At 42.0% G+C, this 24250-nt stretch overlaps 1 protein-coding gene across 7 annotated transcripts in view; it reads right to left on the reverse strand.

Annotated features, from left to right (window-relative positions):
- LOC115169904 (cyclic AMP-dependent transcription factor ATF-6 alpha) overlaps window positions 1–24250 on the reverse strand; it is a 56272-nt gene that overhangs the window by 6772 nt on the left and 25250 nt on the right. For 4 of the 7 annotated variants that reach the window (XM_029726009.1, XM_029726011.1, XM_029726010.1 and 1 more), the window contains exons 11-16: window positions 21443–21508; window positions 20409–20532; window positions 15162–15245; window positions 14244–14308; window positions 13487–13598; window positions 4712–4796 (exon numbers count right to left, since the gene is read on the reverse strand). In XM_029726009.1, coding sequence (XP_029581869.1) covers window positions 4712–4796; window positions 13487–13598; window positions 14244–14308; window positions 15162–15245; window positions 20409–20532; window positions 21443–21508 — 536 coding nt within the window. The remainder of the gene's footprint in view (window positions 1–4711; window positions 4797–13486; window positions 13599–14243; window positions 14309–15161; window positions 15246–20408; window positions 20533–21442; window positions 21509–24250) is intronic. The other 3 variants (XM_029726008.1, XM_029726012.1, XM_029726014.1) reach the window with 3 other exon arrangements.

Consider the following 24250-nt stretch of genomic DNA (forward strand, 5'->3'; position numbering starts at 1 on the left):
ATGCTATACACCACCCTCTGCCCCCAGCTGTGCCCTCGACACCATATGTGAATTGATTGCCCCCCATCTATCTTCTGAGCTCGTGCTACTAGGTGACCTAAACTGGGACATGCTTAACACCCCGGCCATCCTACAATCTAAGCTTGATGCCCTCAATCTCACACAAATTATCAATGAACCTACCAGGTACAACCCCAAATCCGTAAACACGTGCACCCTCATAGATTACATCCTAACTAACTCGCCCTCCAAATACACCTCTGCTGTTTTCAATCAAGATCTCAGCGATCACTGCCTGCATCCGTAATGGGTCTGCGACCAAACGACCACCCCTCATCACTGTCAAACGCTCCCTAAAACACTTCTGCGAGCAGGCCTTTCTAATCGACCTGGCCGGGGTATCCTGGAATGACATTGACCTCATCCCGTCAGTAGAGGATGCCTGGTTGTTCTTTAAAAGTCTCTTCTTCACCATCTTAAATAAGCATGCCCCATTCAAAGAATGTGTACCACCGATAAATCCACTATAATTGAGAATTTCAATAAGCATTTCTCTACGGCTGGCCATGCTTTCCACCTGGCTACCCCTACCCCGGTCAACTGCCCGGCACCCTCCACAGCAACCCGCCCAAGCCCCCACCATTTCTCCTTCACCCAAATCCAGATAGCTGATGTTCTGAAAGAGCTGCAAAATCTGGATCCCTACAAATCAGCCGGGCTAGACAATCTGGACCCTCTCTCTCTAAAATTATCTGCCGAAATTGTTGCAACCCCTATTACTAGCCTGTTCAACCTCTCTTTCGTATCGTCTGAGATTCCCAAAGATTGGAAAGCTGCTGCAGTCATCCCCATCTTCAAAGGGGGTGACACTCTAGACCCAAACTGCTACAGACCTATATCTATCCTACACTGTCTTTCTAAGGTCTTCGAAAGCCAAGTTAACAAACAGATTACCGACCATTTCGAATCCCACCGCACCTTCTCCGCTATGCAATCTGGTTTCAGAGCTGGTCATGGGTGCACCTCAGCCACGCTCAAGGTCCTAAACACCATCATAACCGCCATCAATAAGAGACATTACTGTGCAGCAGTATTCATCGACCTGGCCAAGGCTTTCGACTCTGTCAATCACCACATTCTTATTGGCAGACTCGACAGCCTTGGTTTCTCAAATGATTGCCTCGCCTGGTTTACCAACTACTTCTCTGATAAAGTTCAGTGTGTCAAATCGGAGGGCCTGTTGTCCGGACCTCTGGCAGTCTCTATGCGGGTGCCACAGGGTTCAATTCTCGGTCTGACTCTCTTCTCTGTATACATCAATGATGTCGCTCTTGTTGCTGGTGATTCTCTGATCCACCTCTATGCAGACGACACCATTCTGTATACTTCTGGCCCCTCTTTGGACACTGTGTTAACTAACCTCCAGACGAGCTTCACTGCCATTCAACTCTCCTTCCATGGCCTCCAACTGCTCTTAAATGCAAGTAAAACTAAATGCATGCTATTCAATCGATCACTGCCCACACCTGCCCGCCCGTCCAGCATCACTACTCTGGACGGCTCTGACCTAGAATACGTGGACAACTACAAATACCTAGGTGTCTGGTTAGACTGTAAACTCTCCTTCCAGACTCACATTAAGCATCTCCAATCCAAAATTAAATCTAGAATCGGCTTCCTATATCACAACAAAGCATCCTTCACTCGTGCTGCCAAACATACCCTCGTAAAACTGACCATCCTACCGATCCTCGACTTCGGTGATATCATCTATAAAATAGCCTCCAACACTACTCAACAAATTGGATGCAGTCTATCACAGTGCCATCCGTTTTGTCACCAAAGCCCCATACACTACCCACCACTGCGACCTGTACGCTCTCGTTGGTTGGCCCTCGCTTCATACTCGTCGCCAAACCCACTGGCTACAGGTTATCTACAAGTCTCTACTAGGTAAAGCCCTACCGTATCTCAGCTCACTGGTCACCATAGCAACACCCACTCGTAGCACGTGCTCCAGCAGGTATATCTCACTGGTCACCCCCAAAGCCAATTCCTCCTTCCAGTTCTCTGCTGCCAATGACTGGAACGAACTGCAAAAATCACTGAAGCTGGAGACTCATATCTCCCTCACTAGCTTTAAGCACCAGCTGTCAGAGCAGCTCACAGATCACTGCACCTGTACATAGCCCATCTGTAAACACCCCATCTATCTAGCTCATCCCCATATTTATTTATCTTGCTCCTTTGCACCCCAGTATCTCTACTTGCACATTCATCTTCTGCACATCTACCATTCCAGTGTTTAATTGCTATATTGTAATTACTTTGTCACCATGGCCTATTTATTGCCTTAACTCCCTTATCTTACCTCATTTGCACTCACTGTATATAAACTTTTTGTTTTCTTTTTTCGACTGTATTATTGACTGTATGTTTTGTTTATTCCATGTGTAACTCTGTGTTGTTATATGTGTCGAATTGCTATGCTTTATCTTGGCCAGGTCACAGTTGCAAATGAGAACTTGTTCTCAACTAGCCTACCTGGTTAAATAAAGGTGAAATAAAATAAAAAATAAAATAAACACCATGTGACCACGCAGCCGTCATACGGCTCAAGAGGGAGACACGTTCTGTCTCCTAGAGATGAACGTACTTTGGTGCGAAAAGGGCAAATCAATCCCAGAACAGCAGCAAAGGACCTTGTGAAGATGCTGGAGGAAACAGGTACAAAAGTATCTATATCCATAGTAAAACGAGTCCTATATCGACACAACCTTAAAGGCCGCTCAGCAAGGAAGAAGCCACTGCTCCAAAACCGCCATAAAAAAGCCAGACTACAGTTTGCAACTGTACATGGGGACAAAGATCGTACTTTTTGGAGAAATGTCCTCTGGTCTGATGAAACAAAAATAGAACTGTTTTGCCATAATGACCATCGTTATGTTTGGAGGAAAAAGGGGGATGCTTGCAAGCCGAAGAACACCATTCCAACCGTGAAGCACGGGGGTGGCAGCATCATGTTGTGGGGGTGCATTGCTGCAGGAGGGCACCACTTCACAAAATAGATGGCATCATGAGGATGGAAAATTATGTGGATATATTGAAGCAACATCTCAAGACATCAGTCAGGAAGTTAAAGCTTGGTCGCAAATGGGTCTTCCAAATGGACAATGACCCCAAGCATACTTCCAAAGTTGTGGCAAAATGGATTAAGGACAACAAAGTCAAGGGATTGGAGTGGCCATCACAAAGCCATGACCTCAATCCTATAGATTGGGCAGAACTGAAAAAGCGTGTGCGAGCAAGGAGGCCTACAAACCGGACTCAGTTACACCAGCTCTGTCAGGAGGAATGGGCCAAAATTCACCCAACTTATTGTGGGAAGCTTGTGGAAGGCTACCTGAAACATTTGACCCAAGTTAAACAATTTAAAGGCAATGCTACCAAATACTAATTGAGTGTATGTAAACTTCTGACCCACTGGGAATGTGATGAAAGAAATAAAAGCTGAAATAAATCATTCTCTCTACTATTATTCTGACATTTCACATTCTTAAAATAAAGTGGTGATCCTAATTGACCTAAAACAGGGAGTTTTAACTAGGATTAAATGTCAGGAATTGTGAAAAACTGAGTTTAAATGTACTAAGGCTAAGGTGTATGTAAATTCCGACTTCAACTGTACCTATTAAATGCATTAATAATTTATCATAACCCACACAACAACAAAGTCTGAAGATTGAGGGGGACAGAACCCAGACAAGAGGATGAGTTCAATGGTGAGCCCCATGTCCTACAGATGTAGGATCTTAATTTGATTACCCTGTTGCATGAAACTTCCTGCATAGCAGGAAATGCAAACTTATAGTGCATTCAAGGTTTAAAAGGGCTTCTAAAATTTGTAATTTCCACTTTCACATTTCTGATTTGATTTGCCCTAACAATAAATGTATCAACCCTACAACAATTTTCATGAATTAGAATCCACAGAATAATTCACATTTCCTGCTGCTGCAGACTAATTATTCTGCCGTGAGAAACTGGTAAAATGAAGATCCTACATATGTAGTATAAGCCAACTTGTATTTTCAAACTGTTTATCTGGCTCCCCCAGACAAGCTCTTCTCTAAACGTAACCCTCCCCTGCTACTGGAGAGACAGTAAATCACCTAAGATTAGAAAAGCAAATGTACCGTACAGTACTGTTGTCTCTGAACTTCAGAAAGTGTGCATTCTATCCTTAAAAGGGCATGGAAAATCTGTATTCTACTTATTTTCTTCAGGGTAGAAGGGACACCAACAGACCAATACGATTGCCCTTAGCAAAATTGCCTAATTCATTGCACATAACAGAAGTGCAAATAGCTTTGTTCACACCTGAAAGCTATTTCTGTCACTAAAACAATAGGAAGTAAATACAGAGGAAAGCTTTCAATACGAGAAGAAAAAGTGAGCATTCATCCATCACAATAACTTTCATTTGTTCAAGCTGGTTCAAGCTATAACTAAACTGATGACTATAGTGTATAGTGAGCGTAGGTTGTCTGTTTATACACAGTAGGAAGGTGGAGATGTAAATTGGCTGTGGCTTCTGATTACGTGAAAGCTCTTCTCCAAAACGTACATCAATAAACTTCCTTAGAGTTTAGAGTCAAATGGTTATTTTTAGCTTGCTATTGCTCAGTTCCCATCGGTTACTAGTCCTTACCATTCACATTAATAGCTGGTAACACCAAGGACATCTTTGGCCTTCTCCCTTTGCTGTGGTTGGTCGCAGGGAGCAGAAGGTGATCCTACAAGGAAAGAAAGAGTTGGCGTTAAATAACTAATGACTAACTGCATGAACTAAGTTCAACTGGTCCTTAACCCATTATAGTCTAAGCCGGGGGGGTTCTATAAAGCTATATGGAATTGTTTTAAGAAGGTCATATCAATGGTCATTTTGCTATTTCATTTAGAATTTTAACACCCATTGAAGTATAAAAAATATATAAAAATGTTATTTGGCCTAACCGCTTTTAGCCCATAAAACACATTGAATAACAAATTCACTACATGGAAAAAAAGATAGTCCCCCCCCAAAAAAAATCTAAAAGAAGTTTTATGAAGTGTCAGTTCTATGTCTGAGAGATAGAAGAAAGATCAGGATTTAATTTATTTCATGTATTTTGTGGCACTAAACAGTTTCCATATACAATTCATTCGGAAAGTATTCAGACCGCCTAGACTTTCTACATTTTGTTTCGTTACAGCCTTATGCTAAAATTGATTACATTTTTTGGGTAAAAAAAATGCCTCTAAGCTACACACAATAACCCATGACAAAGCAAAAACAGGTTTTTAGAAATCTTTCCAAATGTATTAAAATACAAAACTGAAATATCACAATTATATAAGTATTCAGACCATTTACTTAGTACTTTGTTGAAGCGATTACATCCTCAAGTATTCTTGGGTATGACGCTACAAGCTTGGCACACTTGTATTTGGGGAGTTTCTCCCATTCTTCTCTGCAGATCTTCTCAAGTTCTGTCAGGTTGAATGGGGAGCGTCGCTGCACAGCTATTTTGAGGTATCTCCAGAGATGTTCAAAATCGGGTTCAAGTCCGGGCTCTGGCTGGGCAACTCAAAGGCATTCAGAGACTTGTCCCGAAGCCACTCCTGCTTTGTCTTGGCTGTGTGCTTAGGGTCGTTGTCCTGTTGGAAGGTGAATCGTCGCCCCAGTCTGAGGTCCTGAGAGCTCTGGAGCAGGTTTTCATCAAGAATCTCTCTGTACTTTGCTATGTTCATCTTTCCCTCGACCCTAACTATTTTCCCAGTCCCTGCAGCTGAAAACTATCCCCACAGCATGATGCTGCCACCACCATGCTTCACCCCCAGGATGGTTCCAGGTTTCCTCCAGACGTGAAGCTTGGCATCCAGGCCAAAGAGTTCAATCTTAGTTTCATCAGACCAGAGAATCTTGTTTCTCATGGTCTAATAGTCTTTTAGGTGCCTTTTGGCAAACTCCAAGCAGGGCTATCATGTGCCTTTTACTGAGGAGTGGCTTCCGTCTGGCCAACCTACCATAAAGGCCTGATTGGTGGAATGATGCAGAGATGGTTGTCCTTCTGGAAGGTTCTCCCATCTCCACAGAGGAAGTCTGGAGCTCTGTCAGCTTGGCCATCAAGTTCTTGGTCACCTCCCTGATCAAGGCCCTTCTACCCCAATTGCTCAGTTTGGCTGGGTGGCCAGCTCTAGGAAGAGTCTTGGTGGTTCCAAACGTCCTCCATTTAAGAATGATGGAGGCCACTGTGTTCTTGGAGACCTTCGATGTTGCATAAATATTTTGGTACCCTTCCCCAGATCTGTGCCTTGACACAATCCTGTCTCGGAGCTCTACGGACAATTCCTTTGACCTCATGGCTTGGTTTTTGCTCTGACATGCACTGTCAACTGTGGGACCTTATATAGACAGGTGTGTGCCTTTCCAAATCATGTCCAATCAATTGAATTTACCACAGATGGACTTCAATGAAGTTGTAGAAACATCTCAAGGATAATCAATGGAAACAGGTTGCACCTGAGGTCAATAGTCTCATGGCAAAAGTTCTGAATACTTATGTAAATAAGGTATGTCTTTTTATTTTTAATACATTTAAAAACAATTCTAAAACCTGTTTTCACTTTGTCTTTATGGGGTATTGTGTGTAGATTGAGTAAATACATTAAATAGTACCCGCAAAACACCAGTCTCAATGTCAACAGTGAAGAGGCGACTCCGGGACGCTGGTCTTCTAGGCAGAGTTCCTCTGTCCAGTGTCTGTTCTTTTGCCCATCTCAGTCTTTTCTTTTTATTGGCCAATCTGAGATATGTCTTTTTCTTCTTTCTCTGCCTAGACGGCCAGCATCCTGGAGTCGCCTCTTCACTGTTGACGTTGAGACTGGTGTTTTGCGGTTACTATTTAATGAAGCTGCCAGTTGAGGACTAATGAGACGTCTGTTTCTCAAACTAGACACTAATGTACTTGTCCTCTGGCTCAGTTGTGCATCGGGGCCTCCCACTCCTCTTTCTATTCTGGTAGAGCCAGTTTGCGCTGTTCTGTAAAGGGAGTAGTGCACAGCGTTGTATGAGATCTTAAGTTTCTTGGCAATTTCTCGTATGGAATAGCCTTCATTTCTCAGAACAAGAATAGACTGATGAGTTTCAGAAGAAAGCTATTTGTTTCTGGCCATTTTAAGCCAGTAATCGAACCCACAAATGCTGATGCTCCAGATAATCAACTAGTCTAAAGAAGGCCAGTTTTATTGATTCTTTAATTAGGACAACAGTTTTCAACTGTGCTAACATAAATGCAAAAGGCTTTTCTAATGATCAATTAGCCTTTTAAAATGATAAACTTGGATTAGCTAGCACAATGTGCCATTGGAACACAGGAGTGATGGTTGCTGATAATGGGCCTCTGTACGCCTATATAGATATTCCATAAAGAATCTGCCGTTTCCAGTTACAATAGTAATTTACAACATTAACAATGTCTACACTGTATTTATGATCAATTTGATGTTATTTTAATGGACAAAAAATGAGCTTTTCTTTAAAAAACAAGGACATTTCTAAGTGACCCCAAATCTTTGAATGGTAGTGTAGGTGTTCCTTTTGTCCAGGTGGGAAAGGGCAGTGTGGAGTGTGATTGAGAATTCATCATCTGTGGATCTGTTGGGGCGTTATGCGAATTGGAGTGGGTCTAGGGTTTCCGGGATGATGGTGTTGATGTGAGCCATGACCAGCCTTTCAAAGCACTACATGGCTACCGACGTGAGTGCTACTGGGCGGTAGGGATTTAGGCAGGTTACCTTTGATTTCTTGGGCACAGGGACAATGGTGGTCTGCTTGAAACATGTAGGTATTACAGACTCGGTCAGGGGGAGGTTGAAAATGTCCGTGAAGACACTTGCCGGTTGGTCCGCACATGCTCTGAGTACACGTCCTGGTAATCTGGCTGGCCCAGAGGCCTTGTGAATGTTGACCTGTTTAAAGGTCTTGCTCACATCAGCTACGGAGAGCGTGATCACTCAGTTGGCCGGAACAGCTGGTGCTCTCATGCATGCTTCAGTGTTGCTTGCCTTGAAGCGAGCATAAAATACATTTAGCCTGTCTGGTCGGTTCGCGTCACTGGGCAGCTCGTGGCTGGGTTTCTCTTTGTAGTCTAACAGTTTGCAAGCCCTGCCACATTCGACGAGCGTCAGAGCCGGTGTAGTAGGATTTAATCTTAGTCATGTATTGGCACTTTGCCGTCACTGATTAGTCTGGGGGCATAGCAGGATTTCTTATAAGCGTCCGGCTTAGTGTCCCGCTCCTTGAAAGCGGCAGCTCTAGCTTTTAGCTCGGTACGGATGTTGCCTGTAATCCATGACTTCTGGTTGGGATATGTAAGTACGGTCACAGTGGGGACGACGTTGTTGATGCACTTATTGATGAAGCCGGTAACTGAGGTGGTATACTCCTCAATGCCATTGGATGAATACCAGAAAACATATTCCAGTCTGCGCTAGCAAATTAGTCTTGTAGCGTAGCAGACGCGTCATTGGACCACTTCGGCTGTACCAACTTCAGACGAGTTCTAAGACCGGAGAATAGCATCGTGTTCATGTGAGTCTCTCATGAACAGGGAAAACAGTTTTGATGCTACAGACGATTTTGTGAGAAGACCAATTTTTGGGATGTCTCATGGTCTGAAACACTGCTCTAGATCTGTCACATTTCACCGCAGATGTGGAAGTGCGACATAGGCGGATGCGGTGGATTGAGCTAGTCGTCTAGGCCCCTTCCAAGGAGCCCTAGCCTTTATTAGAGGCATAAACACAGTAACTAAAAGTCTTGGTAAATATTGGTGGTCTGGGAGAGGAGATCCATGCATGGTTGCGAGACCGCTGTCACCAGCTTGACCAGACCAGATGGTTCCTCTCCCAGTTGGAATAGAGCAGCAGTAAAAATACTTTCCATGTTTGTTTTCACCTGCCTGGGTGGTGGGTTTTTCAGTTGTGACTATTCTATTGGTTCCAAAGCGCCAGGCAAGCTCAATCAAGCCCAGCTAAAGTATTTGAAAATACTTCAAGGAGTATTTGAACCCAGGTCTGGTTAAAACGGAGCTGTCCCTGGGAAAAGAGAAGAAGTCATGGAAAAACTAGGAACTTCATCCTGAAGCTCACTGATGTAGCACAGATATACTATAAAGTAGGCCTATACGGTAGGCTTTGAAGGGTTATGAGGTCCCTTAGGATTCCTAAACGCACCATTGAATTTAGGGCTCTCAAGGACTAGTTTTCATACCAAAAGACTCAAAAAGTCAGACGTTTACAGTGTAGAGTGACGGCACAGATGTAAATATTTTGTTTTGAAGCCAGCTGCCACTATTGGGAGTATATGTGACTGTGCCTCAGATCGACATAGCTGGCTAAGGTAAACATTAGTATGTGCTAAAGGTAGCTAGCAACATGATTAGTCTGCATCTAACTGAAATATCTGAGCCAGTACGGAACGGTTTGGATCAGCGCAATACAGTGTGTAAATAACAGTGTAAATAGGTGGAGATTAACATTGAGGAGACTTCTGGCTTAAGACAGTCCTTGATAACCCCTAACAACACACATTTTGTTGTAGCACCAGACAAGCACACCGGATTCAACTAACCATCAAGCCCTCAAGGAGTTGAATCAGGTGCGTTTGTCTGGGGCTACAACAAAAATGTGTGCTGTTGTGGGGTACTCAAGGAATGGAGTTGGGAAACACTGCTTTAAGACATGGAAGCCAGGGACAACTGCACTTGAAATAGACAGAGAGACTCTGGTTCTGATCCAGCCCTTCAAATAACACCAGTTCTAAACATCTGACAAAACTATGGAGCTTTGATACAGTGTTAAACACACAGAAATAGATTGAATAGAATGGGCGTCCCCATTCAAATCAATGATGGCATAATGGGTGGACTGGTGGCTATTGCGAGTATAGCCATAGGAGCAAAGCAGGAAGTAAAAACTTCAAGGGATAGTGCTAGCAGTCTTCAAAATGGCCCATGCTAGCTGTCTATGTCAGTGTCGGTCAGTGCCATTTCAGATGAGGGAGGACAATTTTTTTTAATGAGCATGGCCTTATTTCTATTAAAGCATATTGGATGAGTGTCATTCATATTCCATTCACACAGCTGTGACATTGATAGGTTTAGGCTACTACATGATACTCAATTTTTCCCTATACCCATCATGAGGTTGCTACAACCTAGCCTATGAATGAAAATTTACAACGTAGGTGTAACGGCTGTTGAATGGAGTAGACCAAGGCGCAGTGTGGTTAGTGCTCATCTTTGTAATTTAATGGGAAAAGAGAACACTTTACAAAATAAACAAAAGACAACAGCCAAACAGTTCTGTCAGGTAACAAATGACTAAAACAGAAAATAACTACCCACAAACCCCAAAGGAAAACAGGCTGCATAAGTATGACTCCCAATCAGCGACAACGATGTATAGCTGTCCCTGATTGAGAGCCATACCAGGCCAAAACAAAGAAATACAAAGCATAGAAAAAAGGACATAGAATGCCCACCCAAATCACACCCTGACCAAACCTAAATAGAAACATAAAAAAGGCTCTCTCAGGTCAGGGCGTGACAGTAGGTGCACACAGGTCGAGAGACAAAATTAATGTGACCGACAGTGACACTTGGACAGACGGTGACATTCGATACCGACTTGCACACTCTTGCCTGCATCTAGCTGATAGTGGGTGTAAATAGTCCAACAGTTACAAACAAGAGTTTCTATTGGACAAATTCAGGTATGTTTATCCCCGTTTTGTTCCGTTTACTTCTGTTTAAGAAACGTTTTTCAACAGACTCTGCATAGTGAATACACCGCTGATCACGCGTAAACACAGTTCACAGTTTCATAGCAACCACGTTGTATTCCTTCTTGCATCTACGTTACACTGGAGGGCCCCAGTGGCAATACATTTGTAAAACTAAAAGCTTACCTTGACTTGGAAGAATTCCTGTGTTGTGCTGGATAGACATAGCCAGCTAGCTAACATAGCATCCCTCTGTTTGAGCAGGGTGTTTCAGGAGGCTAAACTAGCTAGCTGCATTTGCTAGCTAAGTAAGTGAAACTAAGTGAAAAAAAGGCTAAATGAATTTTTTCAAAATTGTTTTCTCTCCCTTTGAGTCAACTACTCACCACATTTTATGCACTGCAGTGCTAGCTAGCTGTAACTTATGCTTTCAGTACTAGATTAATTCTCTGATCCTTTGATTGGGTGGACAACCATGTCAGTTCATGCTGCAAGAACTCTGATAGGTTGGAGGACGTCCTCCGGAAGTTGTCATAATTACTGTGTAAGTCTATGGAAGGGTGTGAGAACCATGAGCCTCCTAGGTTTTGTATTGAAGTCAATGTACTCAGTGGAGGACAGAAGCTAGCTGTTGAAATAAAAATCGATCTACTAGTACAGGGACTCCAATCCAATGGCTGGCTGAATGACCCATTTGAGGGCTAGAAGTACAGACCGTACAGAAGCAGGCAGCCATTTCCAATGTCATCACAACTCTTGTTTGCAGTTAAACCAGGTGCAATTCATGCAATTACTGTACGTGTGTGACACTCAGCTTAAGATCGTCAGAGTGTGGGGTTGACACATTGACAACAGCTCTCAATGTACGGCTTATGTACAGTACCTTCTGGAAAGAAGCATACTTGGTTTGCCAGCAAAGGGTTTCTATTGAGGTCATGATACAAAACAATGGCGATTGTACAAGAGCTTCTTATCCGGACTGAATGATGCAGGCAGGTCTGAAGGCAGGTGGTGGGTGGGTTGATGCCTCCATCGGGGCTCAGTTAATGGGCTTTCAGGAAACAGATATCTGATCCTGGATAAAGGGTCCTCAGAGAGCAGAGCTGATGGGCACACAAAAGAGCTGAAGAGGGGCCCCTTGGAGTTGATGCTCTGAATTAATTGAGTTGAAAGATTGCAATCAGAGCTCACTTTCCTTCTCTCTGTCTGTCTCTCTCTCTCTCTCTTTCTCTCTCAGGTTCACACAAAACAGACGTTGGCATGCCATCAGAGAGAATGGTCCCTGCTGACTTTCCTGACCAGTCATCAGGTTAGAATAACATTGAAAATCAGACCGAAGACTTCAGAGGGGCTGTGATAGATGGCTAAATGAATAGGGGTGTTAGGGGTGCAATGGAATAAGACAGTCAGTCATTCTCTTGCTGCTTGAGAATGAGAATAAACTAAGGGACTCAGAACTAAGAAGGGATTCAGCTGATTAGCATCATGAGAATGCTTTCACAAAGCCTCAGAAGTGTATAAAACGCTCCATCAAATGTATAAAGGAATGTCTGGAGACATATCAGAGAAGGAATAACAGATATAAGGATCTCATAGTTTAGTTGGTGGGTCTTTTATGAAAATGGAGGTATGCATTTTCATAATCGAAAAGACTTTCCTGACAGAGGTTGCCGATAAACAGTTGTGAATATTATTTTAATTTTCACTTTAATGTAAATGTATTGGAGATGTTTAACTACATCATTCCACTTCACCAGAGAAAAGATTTCAAGATGTGTGGGACGGAAGGAAAATGTGCTCAATCAATACATCAAAACATTCTCAGTGGTTAGGCTACATCAAATCAAAATTGCAGTGAAATTCCAATCTGGTAGCTTAACAAGAAACGGACACCATTGGTTACCGTAAATGGTAATTTCTGCCAAAACACCACACAGAATGAAAGGAATATAAGAACAGCATCAAGGATCATCTTCTTTATTGTTCTAGATAATTGAATTTGGACACCGATTTCATAAGGTCTACACGCCTTAGGTCTCTGAAAGCCATAACCTTCCTTCCGAATGTGCTCGCTCAGAATCCAAAAGGCCTACATCAAACACACAAATTCAATTTGTGTCAAGGTCAATTAGTGAATCATTAACTGTACACCGATAAAGTTACAAATCACATATAAATGCATTACATACGCTCATGTGTGATGATTGAAACGCTAATGTACATATTTAATCAGCACCACCAGCCATTTTTCAAACCTCATTCATTCATGCATTTGGGAGGTAAAAGAGGAAGGAATTTGGGGCTTTCCGTCTTCAATTAAGACTCAAAATTGGTGCCCTGGATTAGTGCTCAGTATGCTCTTCAAAATCCGCTCTTGAATTTGGGGCTTTCCGTCTTCAATTAAGACTCAAAATTGGTGCCCTGGATTAGTGCTCAGTATGCTCTTCAAAATTGTTTCACAACCACTTCATGATTCCATTTCTTCCCTACTTATCAGTTTCATCCGCTGAAGACTTGCTGAAGTCAAAACTGTGTCATGAAACAGTTACAGACCAGATTTTAATTTGGCCTTGAGATCAGCACATTGTCACAACCAGAAGGACATATGGTTGCCTGCTTCTACGGAATATGCTATGGAATATGCACGGAGTGACTCACCCTGCGAAAGGACACCATATAGAAAGTGTCGCCTCGTCGATTTAACTCATCGAAGAAGTCGCTGTAGCTTTGATGGTGTGAGTAGTACACCAGAACCTCACTTCCTGGTCTGCTGAAAGAGAGAGAGAGGTGGCACTGAAATAGACTATATGACATATCAAAACTAAATCTGACATAATAGAAATCTGATATGTAATTAAGGTTAGTTGACATCTTAAAGAAAGTCTGACAATATTTATGACTGCAGCCTGCTGTGTCAGCAGTGAACTGAAAAGAAAGAGACCTAGAAGATCTTGATTAAATGTAACTACATTTACTGTAACTAAATGTACTGTATCTAAAATCCCCATCTCCTTCACATGAAACATTATTACAAAGTTATTACCATGCTATTACTATGTTTAAGGGAATAAGTAATCTAGTAATAGTACTCTAAGTTCCCCTGTTGAATCTAGAGGAACATCTTCCCACTTCAAGCTCACAGTGTAACACACGTTGTATGAGTGTGGGGCATCGATGTATCATAGGTCTACCATTGACTTGGTAGCAAAGGCTACTGTTGTAGTTGGGCTGGTAAATAGCAACACAACTGTTTTGGCCTCTCATTCTCCACAGTAGTGGAGCCAAAAGGGAAAACATGACCATAAAATAATTTTGAAGAGTTTGAAGAAGAAAGACACTGAAAATACTGTAGGGTCCATTTAAAATGTATTTGCACAAAAACACATTGTTTCTGCCATTTTTGATGAATACTTACTCAGAGTAGCTGACTGTTACAACCGAGTTACTGGACTGGGTTGTCTGAGGCCTCTCAGGTGACTTCTGTGAAAAAAGTTTTAGAATGGTGGTCAGTGAGTCACTGCTATTTAACCAGACTGCTCCATTCTGAAACTTGAATCCTTGATTGAAGAACAATATATAATTGTGTGGCTGATTGATGACAAAAAATCAAGTGGAACTTAAAGAGACATTTTGTTTATTTATGTGGCAATTTATTTATTGTATTTGACCATTTCCTTAGCCAGTATGCCAGTATGGCTTTACCCATGCTCTCTGACAGCATTGCCCACAGTATTATGTGTTTGACCTGAAAAAGCATTGATCCTCATCCTGTCTCTGCTCTACACATATCCTGTGACTTACATGTGAAACAGAAGCAGGTATATAACCTTCAAAATAAATGTAAGCTGAAATGTTTTCCTTAAAAATATTTGGAAGGAAAAATCGAAATAAAGATTAAAAATGTATACAACCGTTATCGTTGGATGACACATGCAATATTACCGTAAAAACCAACATGGATGGGATGAAAGCAGGGGCGAAAATCTGATATCAACTTTGGAGGGGACAATTACATGACATTTTCTCAAGAGCAATTCCTGAGGGGGACACCAAAAGTAGTGCTGTAACACATAGCCTACATTGTAATATGGTAAATGTATATTGAGGAACCAAAGAAATAAGGTGTTTGCCGTACTCCTAACTACCGGTACCCAAAAACTACACAACTAATCACAACAGCAATAACATTGCCTTTAACAAATCTTAGTTCAGTCACCAGTTTAAGTTGAGAGTGGGGGTATCCATGGCATTTTCCAATTATGTTCCTATTTTACAAGTCAAAAAAATTGAGAACCTTTCATAATGTTGCCAAACAAAGACTCAACAAACTTACCTGAGACTCCCTGTCTCTGCCAGTATGTCCCTGCATATCTGTCCCCAACTCTGCTGTCTGTGTGCCATCTGTTGCCTGCTCTGCCTAATGACATCATTGTGAAACATTTCCATTAGAATTTCATTTCTTTCTCATGAACATTTTATCAACTAGTCTTTGAGATATTAGACTACTAGGGTTCTTACTATGTGTTTTGGTGTATTGAAAAATAGTCTTATTTTTCTGCCATTTTTCTACCTGGCTGGCTGGCTGGCTACACACACACACAGTGTGTAGGTTATTTACAGTAGGAGATGGGCTTCTATCATCTTCTATCATTCTATTTGGGCTTCGATCTAAAAGGTAGCTAGCAAATGTGAAACGGATTAAAATGACAAGAGTTGACAGCTGTATGAGTTCACCATTTACACAACATATGCTGCAACCTTTTGTAATTTTAATAGTTTGTTTCATATTGGCTGGCTTCCAACAATAGCTGAATTAGCAAAGCTAGCGAGCACCAATTCAGTTTCAGTGGTGTTTGCTATAATCTTTGCTACCCGGGTTAAATAAAGGTGAAATAAAATAAATAAATAAAAGTTCCCTTGCGACAATTTAGCTTTTGCAACGAGACCATTAAATATATTTAAGACAATGGTAGAAGAGAGTGTAGTTCTGTTCAGTTTGGACTTCAGTTTATCGCTAACCTTATCACAGGGACTTTGAAGCACTAACTAACATCATCTGCATGCTGATCTTGGAATAAATTGACGATAGCAAAGATTCCATCTTTGACGACGCCACATAAATGGAATAGGTACTAGCTAGCTTAATAGTTAATATTTGCGCGCTAGCTCTGCATATTCAGCTAGTGTGTGTGCGCGATTGACTGGATTAACCTTACGTCAGTTACGTTCATTGAGTGCCTTTCAGACAGTAGACATGACCCCTCTGTTACCTTGCCAACTAAGGAACTGGCAGTGGATCAAACCATTGAGGCAAAGGGTGGGGGGGTCGCAATCTTTTGAAACTTTAAAACGCGCTATTAAGTGTCTATAATCAGCACAATTGCTTTCATTACGTATTATTAATATTATTTAAATTACATAGTTATGTTTCAGTGATATATTGGGGGGGACAAATCATATTTTTCCCAGGATGGGGGGGTCGTGTCCCCCCCGGGATTTCCGCCCCTGGATGAAAGTAACACTTTAAAAACAACTGACTAAAGCCTATCAAAGGCAATGACAGAATCCAGGCATGCCAGTTCAACAGGTCACTGCATGAGTGGCCCACGGCTGAGAAAACGTTTCACTGTGGATGAAGATCAGTGTGTACATTTTCGGACACCATCAGCCTCAAAACTCACCCCTCAATGAGTCAATCAACAACCCTCCTTGAGTTAATCGTCATGCTGCACGCTTCAAGGAGAATTGACTATTGACTTAATTAAAGAGGGGTGAGGCATGAGGCTGAGGGTGTCCTAAAATGTACACCACACCCCAGTATAAGGATTCCATTGAGACAGTAAAATTCTAGTCCGCACTAAATCTCCATATACAGTATTCAGACCCCTTGACATTTTCCACATTTTGTTACGTTATAGCCTTTTTCTAAAATGTATATATTTTTTAAATGCATCTCCTCAGTCTACACACAATACCCCATAATGACTAAGCAAAAACAGGTTTTTAGAAACTTTTACAAATGTGTTTAAAAAACGAAACATATTTACATAGGTATTCAGACCCTTTGCTATGAGACTCGAAATTGAGCTCAGGTGCATTCTGTTTCAGTTGATCATCCTTGAGATTGGACATAATTTGGTAAGGCACACACCTGACTATATAAGATCCCACAGTTGACAGAGCATGTCATAGCAAAAACCAAGCCATGAGGTCGAAGGAATTGTCCGTAGAGGCAGGATTGTGTCGAGGCACAGATCTGGGGAAGGGTACCGAAAAATGTCTGCAACATTGAAGGTCCCCAAGAACACAGTGGCCTCCATCATTCTTAAATGGAAGACGTTTGGAACCACCACAACTCTTTCTAGAACTGGCTGCCCTGCTAAACTGAGCGATCGGGGGAGAAGGGCCTTGGTCATGGAGGTGACCGAGAACCCGATGGTCACTCTGACAGAGCTACAGAGTTCCTCTGTGGAGATGGGAGAACCTTCCAGAAGGACAACCATCTCTGCAGCACTCCACCAATCAGGCCTTTTTGGTAGAATGGCCAGACAGAAGCCACTCCTCAGTAGAAGGCAAATGACAGCCCGCTTGGAGTTTGCCAAAAGACACCTAAAGGACTCTCAGACCATGAGAAACAAGATTCTCTGGTCTGATGAAACCAAGGTTGAACTCTTTGACCAGAATGCCAAGTGTCGCGTCTGGAGGAAACCTGGCGCCATCCCGGTGGTGGCAGCATCATGCTGTGGGGATGTTTTTCAGAAACAGGGACTGGGAGACTAGCCAGGAAGTGGGGTCTCTGCTCTGAGCAAAAGGAGATAGAGAGGCAAGGGATTGCAAATCTAGAAGATGCTCATCCAACTCTCCATAATTCAGCCAGTTAGATGCTATCGAAAACAGTCTCACACACAGATGTGCTATACAGAGACCGATAAAAACAGATCACTTTTTCTGTGCCAAGTTTCTCAATTTAGGACACACTCCTCTTCACAGAGAGGTAAGAAATCAAGATAAACCAAACGCAGACATATATTGACATGCACACCAGAGAAAAACAAAAATGTTACAAAAGAAATCAGCTTCTACTGCAGAATCTGAGACAGTGGCACCACTCAGCTTGAGTTTGGACTTCTGCCTGACTGTATGAGGTACAGTCTGTACTGTAAATTTCATTCCCTTTTCACCTGAAATATCCATCCTCCTAAAACTATGCGTGCTAGCCTTATTCCTGTGCGACTAGACGAGTGGAGTGAAGCGATTTTCAAGAAGAGCTCTGCAACGAATCTGGCCAGACCTGGTAGGATACGGCAGTATAATATTTCAAGTGATATCAAAGGAAATATGACAAAAACAAACCCTATCTCCTCTTTGTCCCGTCTTTTCTTTCTACACAACAGGTTGGTGAGGATGGAGATCGATTGAGGTGGAGAGAGAGATTTACAGACAAACGTGTTTCATCCAATGCAACGAGAGCTCTCCAAGTCTGTGCTTTACCATGCATTTCATTGGGATCAGTGGGGGGTTTTCCCCGTAAACTCCAAGTCTGGGGTTGAATCACACAGGGCTAAAATAGATCTCTCTCACTGCTTTTCATCAAATGGCAAACAAAACTGATTGATAAGTGTACTTCAAAGTTGGAACTCAGAAAAAAGCAGAGCATGATGTCAAAGTGTGAGGATATGCCAACATTGTGCAAAGCTACATAGACAACATCTCCTGGTCTGACAAATCATGAATCTCTATTGTGCCTCTTCAGTTGGTAGAGCAAATGCAGATGGGTTTTCCCAAAGTCTGGAAGAGGTTTAAACACATCCAAAGAGTTTATCACTAATACTATATGCCAGGATTCCCCAACTAGTAGCCCGCAGGCCAAATTTGGCCCACATGTGATTTTATTTGGCCCCCCACGTTTTCGAAGCAAAACAAATATATACAGTATATTTTTATTGTTGGACATAAAATACTGTAAAAACACCAGCAAATCAGCTCCAAGTGATTTTAATTTTGGAAATCTGTTTCAACGTATTCCCACGCATAATAGAGAGATATACAGTATGTGATTATATACAAATGTCAGCAAAGTTTGAAATGATTCTGCTTTAGACAAATATTATATCTGTTTGGGCTTCTTGATGTCAATTTGCAGTCTACAAATGATTTGTAATTATGTTCTGGCCCCCTGATCATCCATAGTAGTGCACTACACAGACAATATGGTATCATTTGAGATGGACCAGATCTAGCCCTGAGGGTTACGTGTGTAGGAGAGCCTTGAGCATGAAACGCTGCACAACTCGAACATTATTAAACATTCATTTATATCCTCTGCCTCCTCTTACTTACCACGATCATCACAGATAATTCCCTAACTTCCTGAAACTCCCTGAGGGTGTCATACACAGTGGAAACCCCCCGCTTCCAATTAGGCAACCCCTAAAAATGTCTTACACAGGAAGCTAGAGATGCACGTGGAATCCTCCCAAAGAGAAGAAACACCATTGGTTATCATTTGCTTCCCATGTCAACTAATGTTAGCGGCACCATTTCTTTGTGTGTTTTCACTAGTGTTTTCACTAACTCTCTGAATCGAAGTTAAACAGCAAAACACAAAAATTCAAAGGACTTTGTCTCCAAGTGAGGCCAAAATTTTAGGCCTGTAAAACTGATTTAATGCTTTGGGCTCCTCACATTCTGACTGCAGCACAGCAGACTACAGACTTGACTCACTGGGTCTGAGTTCAAATGGAAGCCAGTCTGAAACTGTAATACTTCACCTATAGCCCCCAGTATTCTACCTCTCTATTTAAGCTGTCAAAGACAACACAAAACAGATGTCAAAAACAAAATAAAAAGTGCTATATCAAAAACAAATCAAATGTCATCAACTATTATCAGAATCTAACCTAAGGAAGGATTTATAACCGGAGGTTAAATTGAGTGTTAGTTTTAACAACAAAAACATAAATATTTAGCTATTTGTCACGTGTGCTCCCTCTCCGGCCTCTAGGTCACCAGGCTGCTCATTAGGGCGCACACCTGTCACCAGCGTTAGGCGCAGGTGACAGGCGAATGACACTCACCTGGACTCCATCACCTCCTTGATTACCTGCCCTATATATGTCACTCCCTTTGGTTTCTTCCCCAGTCGTCATTGTTTCTGTTCTATGTCGGTGCGCTGTTCAGGTTTCTTGTTTTGTTCTTTTATTTTTTAAATGTTTTCACTCCCTGAACTTGCTTCCCGACTTTCAGCGTACATCGTTACAATATTAGCCAAATGGTGTCAGATGTCAGCAGCTGTGACCTCATGACAAGAAAGACACACATATTCTCACTAAACTGTTTATGTTGCTGTGGCAGCTCTACTTAATGGGCCATCACGGAGAGACGTGTTGACACGGGCCTGAAACCTCTACTGGAGTACACATTGGCCTACGTACTGACAGTTTAAATCGCCTCTGAGGTACTGCTTAACCGGTCCAAAAATCAGCAATGACCATTACTGACGTTCGATCAGACTTTAAAATGTCTTCATTATTAGGGCCATGTAACCTGCCTGACCAGGGAAGAAGAGTGTCTAACCTACCAGGACAGTTTTGGTTGTGTGCTGATCAGTTGTTGTATGTCTGGATTGATCGGTGGTAGAATGCGTGGACTTGGTCCTCTCCTCTTCGTGTCGATGAACCCAGCCTCTCAGGTTCTGAGCCAGACTAGAGTGGAGGGGAAGAACCAATATTCAGTTAGAAATCATACTTTATTAACTTATATTGATTGCCCGAAAGAAAATTTGCTTTCTATTCATCTTGGGAGTGAACTTGGTAGCCTTATTGTATTTTATGATGACGGAATTATAAAACGTTTGATTTTTCAGGGATTTTTCTATGTAAAGGCTGCTGCTGGCTTTCATACAGTATGAACCTTATCCCTCTCAAATGGTGTGACGGTTTGAAAATTGGGTGGAGCTAAAATGTGGGTAATCAGTTTTTATACTGAGCACCATCCATCTTTTCAGTCAAATGTGACGGCGTCAAAACGACTGGTGAACACTTTGGTTTGATGAGTGGTCCACATGGATCACATTAGAGTCTACTTAACAATGAGGAGGACAAAGTCTAGCTCTTCAGAGTGTACTGAGTGGACTCATTGATACTCAATTGAGGTAGCTATCACCGTGACTTCAATATGGAATTCAAATTCTGAAATCAATGTACCCAAGTCTTACCTAACTGGATGTTCTAATCTTGCTTTCATCCTGGCGATATAGACAAGACGGCTGGAAGATTGAGGCTAAGTACAGATGTAAGATCTTAAATTGACCATTATTGTCACAGCAAAATATTCCTGCAGCAACTGGATTTGAAAGTTTAGTCCATAATGTTGCTTGAACGGTGGTGAGGCTATTAGCTGGCCAAAAGTAGGCTACATGAAAAGTACAATACTGATAATATAACCGTGTGTTAGTGTGGGTTTTCATGAATATATGTCAATCGCGAAGCTCACACTAAGATACAGGAAAATGTTCAGCAAAACAAGAGTGATCAAATTAAGATCCTACAGTTGTAGAACCGAATTATGTGCTGGTAAAAGGCTACTGATCAGATTGACTTGGTTAGTACTGACCGGAGGGACTTGGTCCTGGAGACAGGAGAGTGGGAAGTCATCTCCTCTGGAGCATAGTCCTCCCACCTAGAGCACAGATATGGGGAGGGAGGGGGGGAATGAAGAAAGGAAGTAAGGAAGGAGGAGAGGTAGGTAGGGAGGGAGGGGTGAGGAAAGGGAGCGAGGGAGGGAGGGATGAGGAGAGGTGGGAGAGAAAGAGAGATAACAGAAACAAAGGGGTAGATTAAGAGAGAGCGAGAGAGACGGGAAGCGAGGGAAACATTAATCATCAACAACACATTCCCCTCCCCTCTGTGATCTCGTTGTGATTCAGCTGCTGATATGCTACAGGACCATGCTGCGGTACGTTGTGGGTTTTCTTTGTGGTCTATGGACCTTAATGCATTAACCGGAATACCAGTCACTTACTCTGGACGTCCCAGGTGTTCATCAGTTCTAAACGAGCATCTGAAGCAAAAACTGTGCAGATGACTCAATAGACAAAACAAGTTGATGAATGAAGTCATAAATTAAAGAACGGGTTAAATTGATGAATGATGTTGTCACGCCTCCCTGGCGCTCAAGGGCGCCAGGCTGCCCAGCATTACACACTCCTGCCACCATCATTACGCACACCTGCTTCCCTCGTCACACGCATCAGCGATTCATTGGACTCACCTGGACTCAATCCCCTGCTTTCATTACCTCCCCTATATCTGTCTGTTCCCGAGGTTGTTCTCTGACTTCAGCATATTGTCATGTCATTTGTTCCCCATTCTGACGCTGTTCCTGTTCTGTCACTTGTCCGTTCATTAAATGTGTACTCCCTGTACCTGCTGCTCATCTCCAGCGTCGGTTCTTACAGATGTCATAAATTAAAGGTGTTGAGTTTATGAATGAAGTCATACATTAAAGATGGCGTAGAGTTGATTATTGATGACATACATTAAATAACGGGTTGAGTTGATGAATGATGTCATAAACTAAATAACGGGTTGAGTTGATGAATGATGTCATAAACTAAATAACGGGTTGAGTTGATGAATGATGTCATAAACTAAATAACGGGTTGAGTTGATGAATGATGTCATAAACTAAATAACGGGTTGAGTTGATGAATGATGTCATAAACTAAATAACGGGTTGAGTTGATGAATGATGTCATAAACTAAATAACGGGTTGAGTTGATGAATGATGTCATAAACTAAATAACGGGTTGAGTTGATGAATGATGTCATAAACTAAATAACGGGTTGAGTTGATGAATGATGTCATAAACTAAATAACGAGTTGAGTTGATGAATGATGTCATAAACTAAATAACGGGTTGAGTTGATGAATGATGTCATAAACTAAATAACGGGTTGAGTTGATGAATGATGTCATAAACTAAATAACGGGTTGAGTTGATGAATGATGTCATAAACTAAATAACGGGTTGAGTTGATGAATGATGTCATAAACTAAATAACGGGTTGAGTTGATGAATGATGTCATAAACTAAATAACGGGTTGAGTTGATGAATGATGTCATAAACTAAATAACGGGTTGAGTTGATGAATGATGTCATAAACTAAATAACGGGTTGAGTTGATGAATGATGTCATAAACTAAATAACGGGTTGAGTTGATGAATGATGTCATAAACTAAATAACGGGTTGAGTTGATGAATGATGTCATAAACTAAATAACGGGTTGAGTTGATGAATGATGTCATAAACTAAATAACGGGTTGAGTTGATAAGTTTTATGGAGTTTTGCTCAGTCAGCTGCAACAATAACCAGCAGAGCCAGTGGGATCTTCTTCACACACAAACGCAGGTAGGCACAGACACACACAGCAGGAGCACAGAGGTTGGACTGGATTTCTCCTGGGAATAGTTAGATAAATGGTCTGTTCCCGAAATCTGTGTGGAACATCCACTTGTCCGGATGAGCCCTGGGCTCCAGATTGGAACAGCACAATAGGGTGGAGAACGGGCCCATAAGCCAAAAAGGAGGAGTCCACACACATTGTGCTGGTGAACATAAACTTTGATGATATTCAGTATTGTGTTCTATAGCCTGGGCCCAGATGACCAAGCTATCGGTTACATAATGCTCCACTCCTTAAGTGGTCTCTCTCAGTGGGAAACTGTATAACCTTCTCCAAGCCTTCCAGTTAGCCTTCTGCTGTACTACTACAAGGTATTTGTAGTGAAGTTATGTAGTACTTTGTAGCAGGGAGCTGGACACATGGGGACAACCGGTGCTGAGCCAGGAGTATATAAAGAGTCTGTCAATCTGGAGATCAATAGATTGTTTGCAGGAGTGATATACAGGAGGGCTCATCCACGGCACAGCGCATGCTGTCTGCAAATATGTCTGTCATCTCTTAAGGCCTCTGTTGTGTGCTTTGTATCACTCGTGCCAAAATAAATACTCAGTCAACTATATGACTTGCACACAGCAAGGTCAAAATCTTTGACTGAGTGAGATACAGATGTAGGATCTTAATTTCATCACTATTTTGTTTATAAGAATTAAATGCAAACTTGTAGTGTATTTCTCATTTCCACGTAGAAATGTTTTTCTTGATTTGCCCCAACAAAAAATGTATTAACCCCTACAAAAATGTCCATAAATTATAATCCACATAATAATTCACATTTCCTGTTGATGCAGGATTGTTTTTCTGCTGTAGCAAACTGGCTCAAATTAAGATCCTACACCTGTATACACAACACAAGTATAACTAGTGCTGAAATTATACACTGATGTTAAAGAGGAAACTTGTGAGACAACATTACAGTTTGATTTTGCCAAGTTGGTTGAAATTAAACTGGC

This window comes from Salmo trutta, chromosome 31, assembly GCF_901001165.1.
Source record: "Salmo trutta chromosome 31, fSalTru1.1, whole genome shotgun sequence".
Lineage (NCBI taxonomy): Eukaryota > Metazoa > Chordata > Actinopteri > Salmoniformes > Salmonidae > Salmo > Salmo trutta.